The 23,662-nt window shown below is 44.7% G+C and overlaps 1 protein-coding gene across 3 annotated transcripts in view; it reads left to right on the top strand.

Moving 5' to 3' along the window:
• Positions 1-596: 596 nt before the first annotated feature.
• UBE2G2 (ubiquitin conjugating enzyme E2 G2) overlaps positions 597-23,662 on the top strand; it is a 41,551-nt gene continuing 18,485 nt past the window's right edge. The window contains exons 1-4 of one of the 3 annotated variants that reach the window (XM_050965710.1): positions 7,747-7,867; positions 9,110-9,142; positions 17,306-17,341; positions 17,435-17,480. In XM_050965710.1, coding sequence (XP_050821667.1) covers positions 7,747-7,867; positions 9,110-9,142; positions 17,306-17,341; positions 17,435-17,480 — 236 coding nt within the window. Of the gene's footprint in view, positions 715-7,746; positions 7,868-9,109; positions 9,143-17,305; positions 17,342-17,434; positions 17,481-23,662 lie in introns of those variants that run through there. The other 2 variants (XM_050965711.1, XM_050965713.1) reach the window with 2 other exon arrangements.

Genomic DNA, 23,662 nt, shown 5'->3' with positions numbered 1-23,662 from the left:
GGCCTCTGTAACCCACCACCAGACACATCAGTACTGGAGAAACTATCAGCCTGGGGCCACAGGCAGCACTGGGTTGGCAGGCGCAACTGGGAGGCAGAGCAGCTCATGGCGCAGGTGCAACTGGGAGGCAGAGCAGCTCATGGCGCAGGCCCATGGCTGGAAATCCCGTCAGCTTGCGCTGGCTACCAGGGCCACCACCCACCCAGTCTACTTTTGCTTCAAACAAATCCCCCAGCCGCTCACCGCAGCCTCTGGGGTGGGGGAAGAGGGAGGCCTGGACTGCGCACCTCCCAGCCCAGGCCTGGTATTACGGGACCCGCCGCGTCCCCTTAACTCGGCCCTCCTGAGCGCCCGGCCCCGCCCGCAGACACGGGGCTGCGCGGGACCCTCTGTCCGCTCGACGCACAACGATCCCGCTGCGCTGCGGAGCTGGCCGAACTCCGGGAGCCGCCGCAAGGGCGGAGTCTTGATGGGCCGCTCCCCCCCACGGGCTCTGTCTCCAGTAGCCCCGCCCCTAGCGCGTGCGCCCGGCGGACCCCGCAGCGCCCGGGAGAGGGAGCTGCGCGCTGGGTCCGGCCCTTCTAGCCGCGCCGCCCGGCTCTCTATGGTGCGCTGCTGCCCCGGAAGCTGGTGGCGGCGGGGCGCGCTCCGGCTCCTCGCGGCTGCGGCGTATGGCGGGCACGGCGCTCAAGCGGCTGATGGCCGAGTACAAGCGTGAGTGAGCGGCGGGGCCGGGCCGGGCCTTCCCTCCCCTCCCGCGGCATCGCACCGGGGCGCCGTGCTGCGGCCCGGGCCTGCGCGGGACAGGGGCTCCGGGCACGGGGCAGGTCTCGCCCGGCCCACGGGGCTTCTGTGGAAGCGGGGCAAGGCGAGGCCCCTGGGCGGAACCGGGTGACCGCGCTCCCTGGCGGGCGGCCCGCGGCTGAGGAGCGGCCCCTTCCCTGCCAGCGGGGGCCCCAGAGAAGCTGCGGCGGGGGTAGGGTGACCAGCTGTCCCTATTTTGTAGGGCAGTCCCGATGTTCGGGGCATTTTCTTCTATAGGCGCCTATTACCCCCCATCCCCTGTCCTGGTTTTTCACACTTGCTGTCTGGTCACCCGAGGTGGGGGAGCAAAGAGAGTGGGGAAATGGGGTCAAAGTAAACCTAAGCGCCAGGATGGACAGCGCAGTGTTGGTGAGAGAAGTTCCCCTGCCAATTTAGCTACTGCCTCCTTTGGAGGCAGGAATTATTAAGCGGAGGGGAGAGCTTTCTCTTGTAGGTTTAGTGCTGTGCTGCTGTAGTGTAGACCTAGGGCATGGCTACACTTGCAAATGCAGAGTGCTTTGAGTTAAACCAGCCTTCCTAGAGTGCAGTGGGGAAAGCGCAGCAGTCTGTGCAAGCGCACTGGTGTGTCCACGTTTGCAGCACTTACAGCGGCATTGGGAGCAGTGCATTGTGGGCAGCTATCCCACAGAGCACCTCCTCCCATTCTGGCACTGTGGCTTGTGGGAAGGGGGCAGGGGGTGCGGGGCATTCTCGGTCCTGTCCCAATGCCCCATGATGCATCATTTCGCATCCCGGCAATACCTGTGCTTCTGTCCACAATTCGCGCCATCTTTCAACGTTCTTTGTACTGCGCGCTCTGTCTTCCCTTTCGGAAGTCTCGCCAGCACATCATGTTTGATAGTTGAGTTATTCCTTAAGATCGAAAGTGACAGCGAGGACTCCGATGATGATATCAACTCGAGTAATGCATACAACATGAGAGAGCTTGTGGCATTCATGGACATGCTTATCACCGTGTAATGGCACTTTTGAGCTTGGGAAACAAGCACTGAGTGGTGGGATCACATCGTCATGCAAGTCTGGGATGACGAGTAGTGACTGCAGAACTTTTGTATGAGAAAAGCGACTTTCGTGGGACTGTGTGAGGAGCTCACCCTCATCTTGTGGCGCAGGGACACGAGATTGAGAGCTGCCCTGGGAGTGGAGAAGCGGGTGACTATTGCAATCTGGCAGCTGGCAACTCCAGACAGCTACCGATCGGTCGCTAACCAGTTTGGAGTGGGGAAGTCAACTGTTAGAATCGTGTTGATGCAAGTTTGCAGGGCAATTAATCACATCTGGCTCAAAAGAACTGTGACTCTGGGTAACGTGCATGACATCGTGGCTGGCTTTGCACAAATGGGTTTCCCTAATTGCAGAGGGACAATAGATGGAACACATACTAGAATTCTGGCACCAGCCCAACTAGCCTCCAAGTACATTAATCGAAAGGCGTATTTTTCTCTATGGTTCTCCAGGTGCTTGTGGATTACCGTGGGCGTTTCATTGACATTAACGTGGGCTAGCCCGGAAAGGTGCATGACGCACACATCTTTTGGAACACTGGCAGAAGCCTGCAAGCCGGAACTTTTTTCCCAGACCAGAAGATCACCATAGGGGAAGTCGAAATGCCCATTGTGATCCTTGGAGGACCCCGCTTACCCTTTAATGCTGTAGCTCATGAAACTCTACACAGGGAGCCTTGACAGCAGCAAGGAGCGGTTCAACAGCAGGCTGAGCAAGTGCAGAATGACTGTGGAGTGTGCTTTTGGCCGTTTAAAGGGCTGCTGGCACTCTCTGTATGGGAAGCTGGACCTGGCCGATAACAGCATCCCTGCGGTTATATCTGAATGCTGTACCCTCCATAACATTTGTGAAGGGAAGGGTGAAAGATTCAGTCAGGCATGGAACTTGGAGGTTCAACACCTGGAGGCTGAATTTGAACAGCCAGAGAGCAGGGCTATCAGAGGGGCCCAGGACGGGGCTGCAATGATTAGGGATGCCTTGAGGGAGTAATTTGAGGCTGAAAGCCACCAGTAATCTCTGGTGCCCTGCACGGGAATGAAGTGCAGTGGTTCCAATATGAGTAGTAATATGTGTTTTGTACATATGATACACTGACTTGCAGTGCCGGTTGCTTTCCTGGGCTAAGGTATCTTTTACTTTATGCAATAATAAAGAATCTTTTCAAAGCAAAAATATCCATTTATTGAAAAGAAACACAACTGCTTGAGAAACAGAAAGGGGAAGGAGGTGGGGTGGGGAACGGTACAATCACAAATTTGCATATGTCCTGTTATCATACTCAGCCTTCCTGTTTGGAGTGCTGTGCAACGAGTGCTGCACTTCAGGATGGCTATACTGCATGGTGATGGGGGTTGAGTATGATGGGTAAGGGTCGTAGTTTTCAGGGCTGGGTGGTGAAGCTACAGGTGTTGGAGGCAGCTGGTGGCGATAAGAACCTGGATATTGGGGAAAGTGGCTTGAAGATGACATGAGGGCACAGGGGAAAGAGTTTTGGGACAAGGGCTGGAGGTTGCGGGGGCAGGCATGGTAGTGCTCCACCTGCATGGCTATGAGCGTGGGGATCGAGTCCGCTTGGCGCTCCATGATGCTTATCAGCTGCCCTGTGCTTTGGTGCTGGCGATCTGCATTCTGTTGGCGGACCCTCCTTTCACTCTCCCGCCACTCCTGTACTTTTTTATTTTCATTAAGTGAGTGCTGCATGACTTCATGCAGCATGTCAACTTTGTTTCTACATGGCCTCTTCCTGATTCTTTGCAGCCTCTCGGCCAGTGATAACACGGACGGCTGAGCTCTCAAAGTTGCATCTGTAAAGGCAAAATGCAACACTTAACAGAGGCAGCTTTGTTCACACCAGACAGAGCAATGATTCCCCTGTATTTAAGGAGGGCAAGCACAGTCTACACAATAGCATAATTTGCCTGTCCCAAAGCAAGTGCACATAACTCCCGGGAGCCCCGAAAAGGTGAGTAAGTACAGGGTTAAGGGGGACTCATTCTTTCATGGCTGTACTGTCCTCTGGGTTTCTGTGCCTTGGGGAGAGCCAGCAGCTGCAGGGGACCCCTGTATTGAACACTGTCCCCACATTTTCCACAAGAGTTCATCCTGGAAGATATCTTGCTGCGGAGGGTGACCTGGGAAGCAAGGGAGAGTCTTCTACTACAATGCGGCTCCCACCCTGGCCCATATGCAGCTTGCTTGTGTGCAGCAATGGTTCCCCTGCTCCTCACGGCACTGTGGCGCGGACATGTTAGTCTCACTTGGACAAGGACCACGGTGGCTCTCCCACGAAACCTGCGCAAGCACATTGCCCGAGTTCTGGATGAGACCTTTGAAGAGATCACCGAGGCCGATTACCGTGATGTGAGAGAGCACATCAATGCCCTATTCCGCATCTAGGCATGCATACCTCCCTAACCCTCCTCTCCCCAAGAGCCTCCACTGAATAATTTCCTTCCCAAAATAAAAGCCACTTACTGGGAAACTCCTGTGGTGTTTGTCCTTCCCCAGGCACTGGCCACCATAACTAGCTACCTTCCTCCTGACTTGAGAACAGCTCCTGGCTGCATGCATCTAGGGATGCTGGTGTATCTTCCTCCTTCTCAGCACCCTCGCTCCTGCTTTGTTGCTCCTCCTCCTCCTGCCTTGTTGGACTGGGCTCTGAAGTGTCCATGGTGGTACTTGGAGTGGAAGTGGGGTCACCCCCAAGTATCGTGTCCAGCTCTTTGTAAAAACAGCAGGTAGCGGGGCAGCACTGGTGTGGCTGTTTGCCTCATGGCTTTGCGGTAGGCATTCCGTAGCTCCTTCACTTTAACCCTGGCCCTTTTCCATCATGTCCCTTGATATCTGCCTGAAGGTATCGTAATTCCTACAGCTGGAGCTCAGCTGGGACTGGACAGCTTCCTCCCCACAAACACTGATGAGGTCCAGCACCTCATCGTTGCTCCATACGGGGGGTCGCCTGGTGCTTGAGTGCATGATCACTGGGAGCACTCCACACCTTGTTGAGCAAACAGGAAGGGGATTTTCAAAATTCCCAAAGAATTTAAAGGGCGGGTCTGATGGTTGGTCACCTGAGGGCAGGGCAATCAAACTGATGACCAGAGCGGCTAGAACAGGCATTGTGGGACACTTCTGGAGGCCGATCAGAGTGCATTAACAGACCAGGGTGTCCACACTGGCATTGCAGCACTTCAGCGGGGGCGCATTAAATGTTATTCCACTCGCCGAGGTGGAGTACCAGGAGCGCTCTAGCCATGGAGTTAGAGTGCTCTACATGCCTTGCCAGGGTGGACACGGCGTGAGTTAGAGTGCCTGGGGCTGCTTTAACGCGCTCTGACTCGCAAGTGTAGCAATGCCCATAGCCTCAGTCCCTTTCATAGTGTGCACGTATCCGTGTCCCAAAGCTGCATGATGACCAGGCACTTATCAGGGCCCTTGTTGGCTCTCAGTGAGGATGAGGATTGTATGGGCATGAAGAATGAACTACTCTGATATCTGCAGTCTGCTACTTATGGGCAAAGGTGAAGTCTGTTTGTGCTGCTGCTGATTTTGATACATCTGACAGTGTTTGAATTGACAGCCCTAGATACCAAAGTTCTCTTGCACCCTTCCGAAGCATTAGATACACTTCTGATCTTGGGCGAGAGGAGGGGAAGGATTAGTCCAGGGGTGGCCAAACTTTTTGGCCTGAGGGCCACATGGGGGTTGCAAAATGGTATGGGGGGCCGGGTAGGGAAGCCTGTGCCTCCCCAAGCAGCCTGCCCCCACCCCCCATCCACCCCCTCCCACTTCCCACCCCCTGACTGCCCCTCTCAGAACCCCTGCCCCATCCAAGCCCCACGCTCCTTGTCCCCTGATTGCCCCCTCCTGGGACTCCGTGCCCCTAACCCCCACCTCAGGACTCCAACCCCCCCCCCCCCGTCCCCTGACTGCCCCCTCCTGGGACCCCCCCCCAGGACACCACCCCACATCCTGGGACCCTGACCGCCCCCTCCCAGGACCCCCTGCGCCTAACTGCCCCCCAGAACCCAACCCCCTATCCAACCTCCCCCTTACCCCTTTTGGAATGTGGCCCTGCGAACATGGGCAGAGGACTCAGGAGGAGCAAGGGCAGCCTCACAGCTGGAGAGTAGCGGCAGTTTCTCCTTTAAAGCGCCGCTTCTCTCCGGTAGGCTGTGTGGCCGCCCGGTGCTCCTCCTGTGTCCTCCGGCCACGTTCGCAGCGCTCCTGCCGCCTGCACCTCCCATCTGCTCCCCTGAGGCTGCGGGTGAGCCTCCCTCCCTGCTCTCTCCTGCCTCTCCCACCCCTCCCCGCGGGGGGTGCACTAATGCTGAGCTGCCCAGTGGCGCAGTGAGGTGAGGCTGCAGGGGAGGGGCCAGGGGCCAGCCTCCCCGGCTGGGAATTCAGAGGCCAGGCAGGAGGATGGTCCTGCAGGCCAGATGTGGCCCATGGGGCGTACTTTGCCCATCTCTGGATTAGGCCCTGCTTGGGAGCTTAAGTGTTCCTATTTTTAAGTAGCTCTCCTAATTTAAAAAAAAATAGATCTTCTTTTGTCTGAAACTTCTAACTGAACTATGGTTCATGAAAATATGAGCTTAATAACTTTAAAAAGAGTTGGGCATAATAGAGGTAGACACTTGTGGCTAAGGTCCCGGGGGAGCCATGCTGCGATTGCTCAATTAGGGCAAACTGCAAAGAATGGTGCAGACAATCCCCCAGACTGGTGGTTATTTCAATACTTAGCTCCACCAAGATAGCAACAAAACACTTCTATAATACCTTACTGGTTACTCAGAAGCCAAAATGCAGTTCCCTTCAAGCAGCTCAGCCTTGGGCTTCCACCCACACAGCCAAGTCAAATATGATGAGGATTACTGAAAATCTTGTTTATCATATTAAAAGTTCTACCAATCCCAAATGATCGGACATACTACCCATCAAGTTAATGAATATTTCAGATCTCACCCAAATTCACGCTTACAACCAATGCTTTAGTATCTACCATCTAAAGGCTTATTTATAAAAAGAAAGAAAGGTGAGAGTTAAAATTGGTTAAAGGAATCAAATACGTACAATAATAGCAAAGTTTTTGGATTAGGTTTAAAGCAGTGATGGCATAAACTGTTAACTGGCTAAATCTCTGGTTGCTCCCAAATCATTGGAAGGTCCTCAGTACTTGGTTAAAATGCTCCCATTGGTATAAGTCCATAGTCCGGAGATCACAGCAGGAAAGAGGCAAAAAGGAGATGTTTCCAGGGCCTTTTATTGCTTCTGCGAGCTGGAGGGAAAATTCATTGTCCCAAACAAAGCCCGTGGCATAGTTTGTGGGAAAAATACAAGCACACAAGATGAAATTTAGTACCATATGGTCTAGTCCCGTGCCCTTGGATGCTTTGATTGGTCAGGGCAGCCATTACCCATACTCTGGATAGAAGGTCCTCAGGAAAGCCCATTAGGTTTCTTCCATGGCCCATTGTGTTCGTTGATGGGCCATCACTTGAATGCTCCATTCACAATGTGCTGGCTGGACTAGATATAAACTGCCTTATGGGTTTTACTGCAGGAGCAAACACATTTGAAATACAGGAACATAGTCAATATTCATAACTTCAGATACAAAATAGGATAACCATATTCAGCAAATCATAACTTTTCCATAGATGATTATACCAGTACTTTGTTTAAGATTTGCTGTATTTATATAACAATAGTAGCAACAATGGTCATATTTTAATCATATAACATCACAGCATTCTATGTATATTGTTTGCACAGCTCTGCCGGTACATATCAGTCAGGACCTGCAACATATGCTATTCCAATGCTGAGTCTTCCTTGAGAAGAGGCTTCCATACTATAATGGAATGTAGTCTTGTGAACAATTAATGTAATCTGCAGTAATTAATTTACTATGTAATGATTTCACCTATGGAAACACAAGCAGAAAAGTTTGCCACACTGTACCCCAGCTTCTCCGACTTTCTAAGTGGTGTAGTTTATTATCAAAACTCTAAGTGTCTCTTGGAAAATGGTAACTGTAAGTCTGACATGTTTTTTCTCCGAGGCATGTAATTGTCAGTCCTTGTAGACCATTAATTGATCTGTCTTCTAACATTTGAACAAAGTAAAACTGCTTATGCAGACAATAACTTTCCTAGCTAGCCTCTTCTTTATTAAGATTTTGTTACAAAAAGCAGAGGTAAATCTAGACCATAAATCTTCTTCATGCCTTTTGCTGATGTTTTATGCTAATGATGAACAAGTGAACACCCAATTATAGTTGTCCTCTAGTATTTTTCTTTAGCCCAAAATAGATTTCAAAAGTAAAAATATTGTAAAAGTTTGTTCATAATCCTAAAGTTAGATCCCCTTACTGTGCTATTCTGCTTTTATTGGATATGGATTATAAGGTAACTAGTGTGTAAACTGAAGTTAAGAGACTCTGCTGCTGGGGAAAGCTTTTTATAAATATATATATTTTTATCTGATATCTCCCCTCTTCCCAATATTTTCCCTAATTATGACAAATACCAGTTTGGCTTGTTTGTTTTTTTCCTAGTGCACTATCTCTGAAATTCTTGCTTTGTGTTTTTTTTTTAATTTTTAGTTTTGTTTTATTCCCTTGATTTTTTTTAATGCGATCTAGAGAAGTTGCTTATGTTAGTGCATTTTTGTGGCATAAAAATTAAGGCCTTGATACATCAAACATCAGCATGCTTATCTTTACTACTGTGAGTGGTCCCATTCATGTCATAGGGTAGTGAAGTGTGTGTTTAAGTGTTTGTAGGATTGGGGCCTTAATCTGATTTTTATAAAGTAGCAACTTCCCTTCCAGCATCTCTGGTCTTGTAAAAGAAGTTAAATCATTCTTTTTTTCAGTTTAGTCAGTTGTCTGCTAGAATTGTGCAGTTATAGGCTAGCTGGTGCTTTATTTACATCTGTACTTAAGGTTGCATGAGCATTATAATCCTTTGTTTTCAGTTTTTTGTAATGTTCAGGGACTTTAATATGTTGCTCTGAAATTTTTCCAGAAATGTTCTTTGCCTGTGTGTGTGTATTTTTTTTATAGTTTAAGTAAAAAAAAATTGGTTGTCATTTCTGAATGAGTAAGTAAAAGACGACAATAGCAAACTTTCTCCATTTTTATATGATGTAAATAAATTCTTGAACCAATTTTTTGAAGAGCTCTATTGGCAGAATGGCTGGGGTATAGAGTTCAAAGTTTTGTATGGCAATGTTCCTTTTTGATTTCTGGTGAAAATTTATTTTTATTTGGCAGATAGGAGTGTTTCCAAATTGCTTATGTATGCAGGTAGGATTTTTTTAAAACATATTCTGTGCAAAGCTGCATGTATGTGCACTGGGAAGATGCACATTTTCTGACGAACACTGCCTCGTTATCAGTGTCTGTTGAATGAAGCAGAGATCCTGTTCTATTCTCTGCACGTTGGTTTAAGCGATTAGTTTTTTTGCCCTGTGTGCATGTCTTTCAGTGCTTTGGAAAAACTACATCAGCCTCCTTGAATCATATGGGCATTGTGTGCTTCAGACTTCTAACTGACCATTCTGCTTGTGCCAGTCAAATAATTGCAGCTTGCTGCATGGTTGGGCACTAAAGTCAGAAACATCGGGAAGTTAAGATGCTACTAGGCTAACAGGTGAGCTGCTCCCATTGGTGTGGTTAACCCACCTCTGTGAGAGGTGGTAGCTATGTCTATGAGAGAAGCTTTCCTATCGACAGTGCTATCTACTCTGTGGGTGAGGTTGGTATAACTCAATTGGTGGGGAGCGGGGCATGATAATTTTTGACACCCCTGAGCACTATAGTTATACAGGTGTAAGTTTATGGTGTAAACCTGGCCTGAATGTCCTGAATTTTGTGCTGTGTTAAATCTGAAATTGGTTGAATGTCGGTTTTGAGGGAAAGCATTTTTTTGGTTGAAGCATGTGAGAGTTAGTAGATTGGAATCCTCTTCCCGGGGCTGGTCTAGGCTACAAAGTAAGGTTGGCTTAACGACATTGCTCATGGCGTATGCGATGTAATTAAGCTGACCTAAGCCTTGGCGTAGAGACTGGAAGGAATTCTTCTATAAGTGTAGCTACTGGCTCTTGAAGAGGTGGATTTACTACAGTAGTAGAGGAATCCTTTCCATCTCTGTAGTGTCTATGCTGCAGTGCTACTATGGTGCTGCTGCTGTAGCATTTCTAGTGTAGACGTATCGCCAGCTTTGCCAGTAACGCGCTATATGATCTCAGGGAGCTCTGTACACTCCTGTGTCTGAATTTTCACGTCTGTAAAATGGAGATTCTTTTATATCATTAGAACCGTAGAACTGCACAGTAGTCGTGTTTAATGTAAGAAAGTGTTTCCTTTTAAAAATCGAGGTGTTTAATCTGTGGAATTTATTACCACTAGATATAATTGAGGGCAAGGGCCTAGTCCAGAGGTGGGCAAACTACGGGCCACGTCCGGCCCATGGGACCGTCCTGCCCAGTCTTTGAGCTCCTGGACAGGGAGGCTAGCCCCTGGCCCCACCCCTGCTATAGCCTCTCCCCTGCAGCCATGCCGCCGCACGGGCAGCGCTCTGGGCAGCGGGGCTGCATGCTCCCATAGGGCAACGCAGCAGCGTGTCTGGCTCCACCCAGGCGGCACAGCTGCCAGACGTGCTGCTCTGTGTGGCATGGTAAGGAGGTGGAGAGGGAGAGGGTTAGATGAGGGGCAGGGGGTTCCAGGGTGCAGACAGGGAGCAGGGGGCAGGTGGATAGGGCGGAGGTTCTGGAGGGGGGCGGTCAGGGAATGAGGAATAGAGGGGTGGGGGGTGGATAGGCGTGGGAGTTCCAGGGGGCCTGTCGGGGGTGGGGGTGTGGATGGGGGGTGGGGCAGTCAGGGAATGAGGGGGGTTGGATAGGGGGTGGGGTCCTGGGGGGCATTTGGGTGGAGGGGGTTCCCGGGGTTGGTCAAGGGACAAGGAGTGGGGGGGGGTTGGATGGGTCGGGAGGTTCGGGGGGGGAGTGGGGGCGGGAAGTGGGAGGGGTCAGATAGGGGGGCGGGGACCAGGCTGTTTGGGGAGGCACGGCCTTCCCTACTGGGCCCTCGATACAGTTTTGTAACCCCAATGTGGCCCTCAGGCCAAAAAGTTTGCCCACCCTTGGCCTATTAGGATTAAGAAAAAAATTAGACATTTATATGGTAGAGAACATCTACGATTACATTAGACAGGATTTAAAAAAAAACAGTTAGAAGAGATATAAACCTTTATGCTTCAGGACATAAGCCAACTTCATTTCAGTTTGCACACTGTTGCACTCTGTTCTTAAAATTGGAAAGAGTCCATCTGGAGCAAAAAGAGAAAAATCCAGCATTGCCCTGGACAGGTTGTGATTAGCTGCTATTGCTCATTAAATAAAGGAGATAGCATCATAAAACACTTAAGCTTACCCCCAACTAGTGATAATGGATTCACTTACCACAAGAGGGAACTGTAATAAATAGGATGGGTGAGTTCAGGACGGAGAATGTTTCTGCCATCTCTAGTGGAGGCTATAGTAGCAGGGTGGATTTGATTGAAATCAAATTGATTTAAATCACTACTCAGGAAGACTCGATTTAATCATGGATTTCTACATAAAAGTGCATTCTTGTTGGTTGTTCTAACCTTAATACATATTCTTCACAACTCAGAGATAGATGTAGGTTTCATTTTTAGAAGTGATTTATTTTGAAAACTTTTCAGATTAGTTTTACAGCTATATCAGAAAATGAATGATTGGTTATTTCATTTGCCAAAGTTAATTGAAGCAGATATTTATGACGTCATTGGGAGGTGAACTATCTCCAGTTCAACAGGTTAATCGTTAATATTTGGAGGATTTTCTTACCATGTTGTATTAGGAGAAGAACATCACCAAACAGACATTTAAATTGTTTTATTTAACTAAAACAACAACAACATTATGTATTCTGGATTTTTTTCTTCTTTCTTTAACTTAAACAAGCATATGAATTTTTTAATTTAGTTAAACCTTCATGTTTTTTAAAATCAAGTTTGTTTTTGTTAAAATTGTTTTTAACTAAAATAGTTAAATTTAGAAAACAAAAACAAAAATTAAATTGACTATGTCAGCCAGGTCAACATGAGAAACTTAAAATATTGGCTTCTGCAGCTAACTCAGCCATCTTCACCTTCATTTTCCTGTTTGTTCATAATCTGGAAAAGAAAAACAAGCTTTCCTGCTTTTTCAGATCCCAAACAATTTCTCAGTTTGGAATGAATTAGTTCAAGGGAAGAAAATATTTTTTCTACACTGGTAGAAGAAGCTACTGCTGTTAAAAGCGAGATTATCGCTTCAGCAGTCTCTGAAGCCAAGTGCTTAAGCCCATGTCCAGACTAACCCGCGGCATCGGCAGGTTAAAATCGATTGCTCGGGGATCGATATATCGCGTCTAGTCTGGACACGATGTATCGATCCCCGAGCGCGCTTACATCGATTCCGGAACTCCATCAACCCGAACGGAGTTCCGGAATCGACACGGAGAGCCGCGGACATCGATGCCGCGCCGTCTGGACGGGTAAGTACCTCGATTTTAGAAATTCGACTTCAGGTACGTTATTCACGTAGCTGAAGTTGTGTATCTAAAATCGATTTTAATACCCTAGTCTGGACGTGGCCTAAGTGACTTCCAGCAGTTCACTGATGTGACTTTCTTTAAAACATCACCAGCAAACATATATTTCTTAAATGGTTCACCCTTAGCCTGAAGTTTATTATAGTTGGCATTATGGAGGGATGATTGCTGGATGTCCATGTCATAGCCAACTCCTCTTCTTCGGCAGTTAAGGTTTGAGCCTGGTACCAAGTATTGAGAATGTTTGCAAGAAAATGAGCTGGAGATTGTGCTTGTCCCGTTTGTTTTTTTAATGCTTGTAATTTAACTATCAATGCATGTTTCTCTTTTTAAGATCTCACTCAGTTCCTTCCAAATTTCAACAGCATCAGCAATAAAACAACAATTTCCCTGCATTTTGTTTAAGGCTACAGAAATAGTCTTCAGGGTACTCAGCATGTGTTCAGTATTTCTCTTAAGCCCAATGTTGAGAACTTTTGCTCGGTGCTATGTGTTTTTTTCACAATTTTGTTCACAAACTGATATCGGATTAGGCCAGTTCTTCCTCTAGTGCTCAAAATAGTTCACTACTAAGTTCCATCACACATCTTGTGGGAGACTTACCTTGGTTCCTCCCATTTTTTTCAGAGCAGCTGCTGCAAAGTGATTGTTACAGAAGTATTTTGCAATTTCAACAACATTAGCTTTTATTTCTGGAACACTGAAGCCTTTGGCTAGGAGGTGCATCAAATGAGCACTGCAATCGTATGTTATTAGCTTGGGACTCTCTTCTAAATTTCTTCTCATCTTGAATACATTTGCAGCATTGTCTGTGACCAAGCTGTGTACTAGACATTTGAATTTTTTTTCACAGTTTGTTATAGCTTTTACTGCGACTTCTTGTAAGTATTCTGCTGTGTGAGCATTTCCTGATGTGTCCGTTGTTTCTGTAAGGAGACATTCCCTTCTTCTGTTGTCACACAAGCACATAGAACAGGATCATTGTTGACATTGCTCCACCCATCAAGACTCAGGTTAACAATTTTTCCCTCTAGGCCTTTTGCACACTGCTCAATTTCTCTTCTATACACTTTATCCAGCAATTTGCCTGCAACATCTGCTCTGTTGGGTGGACTGTATCCTGGTTTTAATGACTGAACCATGTTAATGAAGTGTAGGTTCACAATCATACGGAAAGGAGAGTTTGTTGCATAAACAAACCGGGCAGTTTTTCATCAATTACCTCTTTTTGTAATCTGCTGGTTCTCATCACAAACTTGTCTATGGTTGTTTCTGGATGATGGAGATTTTTTTTTTATTTTGAGAACTGCAAAACTAAGCATCTTTGTTGGTATCTTCTACACTGAGCACTGAGTCCCACTGGGTTAATAAAAAGATTAACCTAAATAATCTATACAGAAGCCCCAGAAACCCCATAAAATGGGGTCCCTAATCCGTGAACTATTGGAACTCATTTACAAAACTTTTCTTAAACATTACATGACTGTATTGTCTCATATTATAGAATTAGAATTTATATTCCCTATTCCATGATGAGATATCTTTGAGCTATAATGTGACTTAATTAAAACTACCTTAAGATAGGTTTTTCCTCAAAAAGCATTTTATCAAAAAAATCCGACTTAAAAAAAATCTTTTTTTGATTTTAAAAAAAAGTAATTGATTTTTATCCACCTTGTATAATAATGAATAATATTTACTATATAACAGCTAAGTATCCTCATTCATAGGTCTCAGTGCTTTGCAAAGGAAAGTAACATCATTGTCCCTGTTTTACATATGGGGAGACTGATGGGGGGAGAGACTTGCCCAAAGTCACAGAATAGGGCTACAACAACACTGAATACAATAATAGGGAAATGGCAGAGTGGGAAGTAGAATCTCAGACCAGAGTCCTATCATTTACCTGCACCAAAGGGAGAAGATCTATTTCCCAAGTAGTTTGTCTTTAATAGTTTTGCATACCTTCAAATTAACTGATACGGGTGTTATGAAGTTTTCAGAAGGTGTATTGTTCAGCAGATCATTTAAGAACGTAATCAGGCTTGATTAAAATGCAGATTCTTGGTATGCTTGTACCCTCGTTATAGTTAAATCAGGGTTTATTTGGACCATAACTATTTTATACCTAATAAAATAAACCTTTTCTAAAAATTTGGGCATCCCCAACATGCATTAGTGGTCATTGTGGGCACCATAAATGTTCAGTGGAGACACTGTACTTGCATATGAATAGCTCTTAAATGGGATGGTTAATTCATTCAAGCTTAAAAACGAATTAGAAAATCTTAACTCTTAACACAAAACATGAGTGCATAAATAACTCCAGGGATTAGTAATGGGTTATGGAGCCTTCTGCCTCTGGCTGCAGTGGGTAGTGATAAGATAAAAATAAAAAAAAATATGGGCTTGTGTTTTTTACAAAACCTTCATTTGGGATCTTGTTCAAGCTGTGTGCTTTTTAAAATCATGTACTTTTGATTGTGATCTGGCTGTTTAGTCCACTTCTGTTCTGATATAATTTTACAGCTAATGCTTCACAAGCTAACATAAGAAGAGCCATACAGGGTCAGCCCAATGGTCCATCTAGCCCAGTATTCTGTCTTCTGACAGTGTCCAATGCCAGGTACTTAAGAGGGAATTAACAGCACAGGTAATCATCAAGTGATCCTTCTCCTATCAGCCATTCCCAGCTTATGGCAAACAGGCTAGGGACACCCTCCCTACCCATCCTGGCTAATAGCCATTGATGGACCTATCCTCCATGAACGTATCTAGTTCTTTTTTTTAACCCTGTTATAGTCTTGGCCTTCACAACATCTTCTGGCAAAGAGTTCCATAGGTTAACAGTGAGTTGTGTGAAGAAATACTTTTTTGTTTGTTTTAAACCTGCTGCCTATTAATTTCATTTGGTGACCCCTAGTTCTTGTATTATAAGGAGTAAATAGCACTTCCTTATTTACTTTATCCACACCAGTCATAATTTTATAGCCTTCTATCATATCCCCCCTTAGTCATCTTTTTTCCAAGCTGAAAAGCCCCAGTCTTATTAATCTCTCCTCATATGGAAGCTGTTATATACTCCTAATCATGTTTGTTGCCCTTTTCTGTACCTTTCCCAATTTTTTTAAGATGGGGCGATCAGATCTGCACTCAATATTCAAGATGTGGGCATACCATGGATTTATATAGAGGCAATATGATATTTGCTAGAGATTAATGCTGTATAGCATTTGAAAGCTGGGATTCCCAAATGGCCTTTAAATGGTATAAACTCTAGCAGTGTGAGAGAGAATCCTGGAAGTGCAAAAGAGGGGTATCCCCTCCCCCAAAAATAATCAACAGAAAATGGCTGTCAGAATGATGTGAGTTCAAGATCCTGCAGCTTTCCTCCTTGAGGACTTGGTAGGCCTAACCCCACAGCTGCCTTGTGCTTGCTGCCCTAATGTGGTGCACACTCATTTCTGTTGAGAGGGGGAGGGACAGAGCCTAGCCAGGTGAGGTGAAGGGTTGAGTCTGCATCTTCATAAATACTTTATTTTGTCCCATAGGATTTCACCCACACTGTCCCCAGTACCTTGTATTGGTATAGGTTTCTTTGGGGTAGGAGTGCTATACAGAGCATCCTTCACAACTCCTTTCATAGCTATTAACTCCTAACTAGGCCCTGACTGAGCAACAGAAGTCTCATTCGCCTCTGTTAGCACAGAGACTGAGATCTGAACACTGCTCTCCCTTTCAGAAGTGGAAAATCCCTCCTAGAAGGATGCATGTAATTGTGGGAAATGTCAGAAGTATTCTGATGTTGAGTTGATAGGCTCAGAGCTCCCACAGGCCATGTATAATGCCATACGTTGGTGATGTCATTTACCAGCTTGACACTAAACTGTACTTGGCAAGACAAAGAGAAATAATTCTTTGAACCCCTTGGCTTGACTCTTCCCCTTTGAATCCTATTCCTTAATGGCTTTCATTGTATTGTTTTTTATGCAGAGAGCTGGCAGGCTAGAGAGCCTCTTTTGTAAATTCGTCTTCCAGGTGTACCACAGGGCTAAAATAATTTGAAAGACCATGTGTTTCAGTGTATTCATAAGCTTTTCAACTCAAATCAGGATCACTCTCTACGAAGTTTTTATTCTGATCAGAAATTACCATATATTAGCCTGCTCATTTATAAACCGACCCCCCACCCCGGATGGTTAGGTAAAAATAGCAAAAACTGTATGACCCTTTCATAAGCTGACCCTATATTTCAGGGGTTGGCAAACTTTGGCTCCAGGCCCATTAGGGTAAGCCTCTAGCGGGTCTGGACATTTTGTTTACCTGGAGCGTTCGCAGGCGTGGAGCCCCTCAGCTCCCAGTGGCAGTGGTTTGCCATTCTCAACCAATGGGACCTGCAGGAAGGAGTAAAGTCTTTCCCTGTTCATTGAACTTTAGTAGCTCTGTGTGTATGTTTTCTCTGTTTGTGTGGAGCAGTGGTTTTCCCCTTAAAGTTCAAATTGTTGTGTATTGGGCTTTCAGGAAAAGTTTTAAAGCCAGATTGGCTAGAAAGTTGGTGATTGTGTTAGTTCATGAACTGGTTTAGTTCTGTGAGCTCGATGTGTTGGTATTTCTTCTCTGGAAGGCTCAACTGATGAGGAAAGTAGAGAACCAGTAGGAGGAATTGGAACATTCCCAAGTTTTTGCTGATGTCTGATTGGCTGTTACTGCTTGTCAGGAATTAGCATGCTGAGCTACAGCAATCCAGTTGATAGGTTAAATGTCTTATTCTTTGAATTTTCATGAATTTTCATTAATATAAAGAAACTACTGTATCAATAACAATCTTCTTTTAATTCTGAATTTTAGAGTTAACCCTGAATCCACCAGAAGGAATAGTAGCAGGTAAGGAGCTGTATAGAATTCATGTGATGTAGGTATGTGGCATTGACTGTTGTTCGTAAAGCAATGATGTATCTTTTTTTTTTTTTTAAATAGGGCCTATGAATGAAGAAAACTTCTTTGAATGGGAAGCCTTGATCATGTGAGTTGATACTCCTTTGGAGCTAAACTTCATCTTACATTTAACTTTTTGGACTAGCTTGTCATAAAGGAGAGCATTAATACAGAAAATCTTAATTCAATCTGTATATTCTTGCATAAAAGAGAACGCCATGCAATCTGCCCAGTTTGTATTCACAGGGGGAAGTTGGGAGCCTCTCCGCCATCAGTCCATGATGTGAATGTGAAAACGGAACACTTGCATCTGAGTCATCTTATGCTGATGGTCATATTGTTGAAGGAATAATAAAAGTTTGTGATGCTGGCCCAGTGAAGTAGTGTGCTGAGTGTAGTGGCATACCCCAGGGATCACTGCTGGCATCACATCGATTTAATGTGTACATAAATAACTTGAAAAACAGAATGTGCAGGTAACTAAATTCAACAAAACAGGGACAGATTTCTCACATTATAAGCAGAAGAAAACAGACAGTTTGCCAATGTTACATCTGTTTTCCTTTCATCTCCAAAATTAATTTTCTTTTTGCCCCTCCAGCACTTAACCAAAGTGCCAGAATGATCTGGCAAGCTCCAAATTTACTGTTACGGAGTGTGAAGAAAAATCTAAAGGGGCCTTAAAACTCTGGTCAAGCTAGTAGGCCTAAAGTATTGGCCAGGTATGTTTCTGTGTATAAGAGGCTGAATAGAAAGTCCCCAGAACAGAAAAATGGCTTTCTGTGTATAAAGGGCATAAGGGGGTGGAACAATTTGCAGTATCCAAGCTTAAGAAATATATAACCGCAATAGTACTGTTAGAAAAGTCAAACCGCAAAAAAATCAGACTAAATAACAACAGGAAAGGCCAAATAAGGAAATATGATTATTCTTTTTGCTTTTAAGCTGTATTAATTTTGCAATGTATTCCAAATAAGGTAATTAAGACAAAAGTATGTGTAATTTGTTTGTGGTTTTAAACTTTAAAAGCTTGTGTGTTCCTTGAATTGGGGGGGCAGCTCCGATAGCTGTCACCTCCTGCGCAGTTGTATTCAATAAAGGAAGCCTCAGGCTTGTTCTGACCAAACACAACGCGTGGTCGTTTTTCCACGACAGGAGCATACAGGATCCATAGGCATTGTCTGTAGAACATATAGATGTTTACTTAGGGCATGTCTACACTTGCCATTTAAAGGAGAAAAAGTCCCTTTTTTGCGCAAAAACCATGGGAGCATCTGCATTTGCCAATGACTTTTTGCGGTGAGACTCAGAAGTTTCACCGCAAAAAGAAAACCACCTCCACGAGAGGCATACAGCTCTTACTGGTGATGCTTTTGCGGTGATGTGCAAGTGAAGACATGTTCTTCCTGTTTATACCGCTTTTAGCCTCCAGAGGATATCCCACTATGCCTAAGTGACTACTCTGGCCAGTAGCACTGCTGCTCTGATGCCAGGTAAACAGATATCCACCCCTCCCCCCTGTAAAACCCCAGGAACTTTGAAACTCCCCTTCCTGTTTTCATGGAAACTTTCACTTATCTGGCCAGGTGACAATGTCTGCTGCCCGAGCAAAGGGTCCCCTGCATGGAGCAATGCTGAGCTATTGGAGCTTATCAGTGTTTGGGGAGAGGAGGCTGTGCAGGGACCCAGGATGCCATGCGATCACCCTCCTCTTCCCACAAGGCCCATTGTCAAACTGGAGAGAGCTGCACTGTGGGATAGCTGCCCTACAGCACTGCTCTCATCAGCAATGGAAGTGCTGCTAATGTAAACATTCTCTAACGCCTGAAGAATTAAGTGAGTACACAAACCAGTGCTTTACTTTCACCGGTGAAACTTACAGCGCAAAAACTCTGCAAGTGTAGACATACCCTTAGCTTTCTGGGAGGAGCTCAGACAATGTGGAGGTAGGCATGGTGTAATCAACACCTTCAACTTTATCCAGAAGTTAGTGGGTAGCCCATGAAGCTGGCATGGCACAGTTGTAATATGCTGCATGTGGAAAGCTGCTCTGTAGGCAGGCTACCTTGTCTAGCAATGGCTGCGGTTTTGGGATGGTATGCAGGTGTAGTGTGTGCAGAACATGTTGTAATAGTCCAGTCTCGAGTTGACAAAGGAATGGCTAGGCATAGTGAGGCCTTACATCTGAAAGGAAACGATACACTTTCTTGCCAATCATGTGAGAGGTTTATAACTTTTAACTCTCTTGTGGTGTAATTAGGGATGTAAATATCGGTTTTTAAAAGTTAACTGTTAACCATTAACTGAGGTCGTGCAGGGGGTGACTTCCCTTTCCCCTACCTTAATCATAGCCAAGAGGGCCAGGTAACCCTAAATGACAATGTACCTTGACAGCATTGGAGGAGAGGGTGTGTAGCAGGCCACTCCCCCATCTAGACACGTAATGGTAAGATGGGAGCTCTGGACTTTCAGGGAGAGATGTCCCACATGGAGAATAGTGGTATGAAACTTACCTAAAATGCATCCTTTTCCCAGTGAACTGTGTTCTGGGTTGGTAATACAGTGAGGCAAACTCTTCCTAACAAAAAGTTCACATGCTCTGAAAGAGTCCGTGTAGAAGTTCTACCTTTTGCCAGCATTGTTGGATGCCTTTTAGGTACGGGTAACATCTGCTGGCATTAGGCAGCAAAAATAACTCCTGGGTGTGCGACATTTCAAACGGTCATGCTTTCCAGTATTGCGTGCACACGGGCTGAAAGTTCTCTAACAGTGCAGCTTTTAACTTCCATGTGGCCCCTCTAAAGGGCCAAACAAACTCCCAGATAAACTTCATTCAGCTATAAATAAATAGGTATTAATCTCAAACTGGGATGGGCATGCACTATAGGGTGACCAGATGTCCAGATTTTTTAGGTACAGTCCCAAATTTTGGGTCTTTTTTCTTATATCAGCTCCTATTACCCCCCCACCTCCATCCCAATTTTTCATATTTGCTGTCTGGTCACCCTAATGCATTAGTTATAAAAACTATGATGGTGGTGTTGAGTGGTGGAATTGTAGGCTTTGCAGGCAACCTGATGCCTATTCACCATCCCTGCCAACCAGCCTTTACAAGGATACACTTACAGCATGACTTAAACATTTAAAATTGAAATTATTGACATCAGATGAAAACAGAATACTCTCTGTTACCATGGATGTAAGAACTTATGTAGCCTGGTTTGGTGACTGGAGCACTTGAGGTCTGCAGCCCCTCTATAGCGTGGAGTGGGTGAAGGTGATATTTTTAATTAAAGAATGAGATCTCTGACTTGTTCTGGAAGGAGAAAAATATTGATTTGAAGTGATCCAACCAATTAGTATCCCCTGTCTTAATACAATGTCAGTGGGAGTTGTGGATCCTCTATGTCTCTGAAAATAAGATAATTGGATTTCTAAATATGCATTCATTACCTAACTTTTAGGCATCCAAATCCAAAATGTTGACCATGATTCTTTATGCAGTGTCTGCTAGTTGGAAATGTGGTAGTCAGCATTCTTAGAAGTATGATCTCTGTAGTTGTGAAAGGTGAGCACACACTAAGTAGTATTCTGTAAACAGTGTGATGTTCTGGTTGACTTTAGAAATCTCCTAGGGTTTGAGAAACTCCTTGGAGTGAGCAAGTACTGATAACTCATTTTCTCTCCTAAATAGTGAAAGCCGTCATGGAGGACACACACAGTGGAGAAACTTGCAAGTGTATTGTTAGGTATAAAATACTTTTGTTTCCCTTGTCGCTATAAGGCTGATGTAATTAACCAGGACTTCTTGCTGGCACTGAAAATAAACACCCTTTAAAATGCAAACCCTCAAGTACGTTTAGCCTGTAGTCTTTCTGTCAGTGCAAATTAAGCATTATTACTGTTAAATTTATTGGTTTGGTGTGCAATACTAAAATTGTATTTTAACACTTGACAGATTTTGAAGCTGAATTGCAATAGAAGCAGAGATTCAGGTCCCTTAGTCCTCAAAACTGTTTATTATAAATAAAGGTGACAAAATCTTATATAATGTTTTAATTACTTTTAAAATGAAAATTCAGTTACTACTTTATATTTGGATGTAAGCTTCCCCCTGCGTTGTGTGCAACCGCAAAATTGCAACTTTGTGCTGATGCTGCATGCCATCCAAGAAACTAAACAGATTATGAAGTGCCACTAATTAGTCTAGCCCTGTCCATGAGGGAAACAATGCAAAAAATAAACAAGCAGCATAAATGGTGAAATGGCAAACAGGAGGTGTCATAAACGAATAGTTAAGAGTTAATAGAACAGAAGTACTTCATGTCTCTTTTGCCTGTAAAGGGTTAACAAGTTCAGTGAGCCTGGCTGTCACCTGACCAGAGGACCAATCAGGGGACAGGATACTTTCAAATCTCGAGGGAGGGAATTTTTTCTGTGTGCTGTTAGTTTTTGGTTGCTGTTCTCTCTGGGTTCTGAGAGTGACCAGACGTGCAACCAGGTTTCTCTCCAATCTCCCTGATACAGGTTCTTATAGATTCAAAATAGTAAGTACTAGGTGATAAGGCGAGTTAGGCTTATGTTTGTTTTCTTTATTTGCGAATGTGTATTTGGCTGGAAGGAGTTCAAATTTGTATTTTGCTGAAAGGATTTTAATTTGTACTTGTATACTTAGGCTGGGAGGGTATTCCCAGTCTCTATAGCTGAAAGACCCTGTAACATATTCCATCTTAAATTTACAAAGATAATTTTTACTGTTTTTTCTTTCTTTAATTAAAAGTTTTTCTTGTTTAAAAACCTGATTGTTTTTTTTTATTCTGGTGAGACCCCAGGGGACTGGGTCTGGATTCACCAGGGAATTGGTGGGGAGAAAGGAGGGAAGGGGGAGAGAGAGGTTAATTTCTCTCTGTGTTAGGACTACTTTCTCTCTCAGGGAGAGTCTGGGAGGGAGAGAGAGAAGGAGGGGGGAAGGTGGATTTTCCTCTCTGTTTTAAGATTCAAGGAGTTTAAATCACAGTGATCTTCCAAGGGTAACCCAGGGAGGGGAAGCCTGGGAGAGGCCACGGTGAGGGAAAGGGTTTACTTTCCTTGTGTTAAGATCCAGAGGGACTGGGTCTTGGGCGTCCCCGGGCAAGGTTTTGGAGGGACCAGAGTGTACCAGGCACTGGAATTCCTGGTTGGTGGCAGCGCTACAGGTTCTAAGCTGGTAATTGAGCTTAGAGGAATTCATGCTGGTACCCCATCTTTTGGATGCTAAGGTTCAGAATGGGGAATTATACCATGACAGGTGGTTTGACATTTTTTCATTTTGACTAATCTAAGGGGCCTTCTGTATCACTTGTGAAGGACCCATCAAGTATGTCCTTTTATAAGTACAAGAATTACAGCCGGTTAAAGTAATAGGGAGATATGTAAGTGGGAACACTTGTTTCTCTTCTAGAAGGCAAGGACAATTATTTTTAAAATGCTGAATTCTTTCAACAATGTGTTTACACAATGCAGCACTGCTGTAATAGTTAAGTTAAAGGTCTTATTTATTTGAACTTCCCAAGTAGCTATTTTTCAGTTCCATAAAGCCATGTGTGTTTACCTATCCCAGACGATTGTGTTAAGACGTGTCTTTCTAACACACACAAGTGTGTGAAACGGATCAGAGTGCACATCTGTGGTGCTATTGTGACACTTGAATGCGGCTGAATTAATAGATGTCTGCAGATTGGATCTTTAGAAAAGGGGTGATTGGTTCACACAACGTAGTAATAAATTGTTCCAAAATGTCAAAGGACTTAATCAAAATACTGGATGATACCTTAACGCTGTGTGGGGTCCAAGAAATTATTGTGAAAGTTCATGAATTTAATATTAAACATTTCAGGGCCTTTTTAGTTTTCTGCCTTATAAACTTCAAAAGCAGTATATACCAAGAAAACGTATGCTTATGTTAAAGAAATAGCTTAGCCCACCAAAATGATACAGAAGCACTCATTAAGAACTTTGTTAGACTAAAGATTGCTTTTTAAAATGTAAACAATACGAATTTAAGCCAATTTTTCAAAAATCTGTCTTGAAAAGTAATTAGATCTGTGTTTAGACTTAGAGCGTTTGTTTGGAGCAGGGCTTTTTTTAGCACGGAATTCCCCTTTATCAGGATCTGATGAGGTTGTGGTTTTTGGTCATTTTCCAGCTGTCACAAATACAAAAGAAGCCATTGACAAATGTCCATAATCAGTGATTACGGAATTACCTATCCTCTCATCAGTTTGTCTCACC

Source organism: Gopherus flavomarginatus, chromosome 8 (assembly GCF_025201925.1).
Source record: "Gopherus flavomarginatus isolate rGopFla2 chromosome 8, rGopFla2.mat.asm, whole genome shotgun sequence".
In the NCBI taxonomy this organism is placed as follows: Eukaryota; Metazoa; Chordata; order Testudines; family Testudinidae; genus Gopherus; species Gopherus flavomarginatus.
This window is presented reverse-complemented; position numbering and strand designations above follow the sequence as displayed.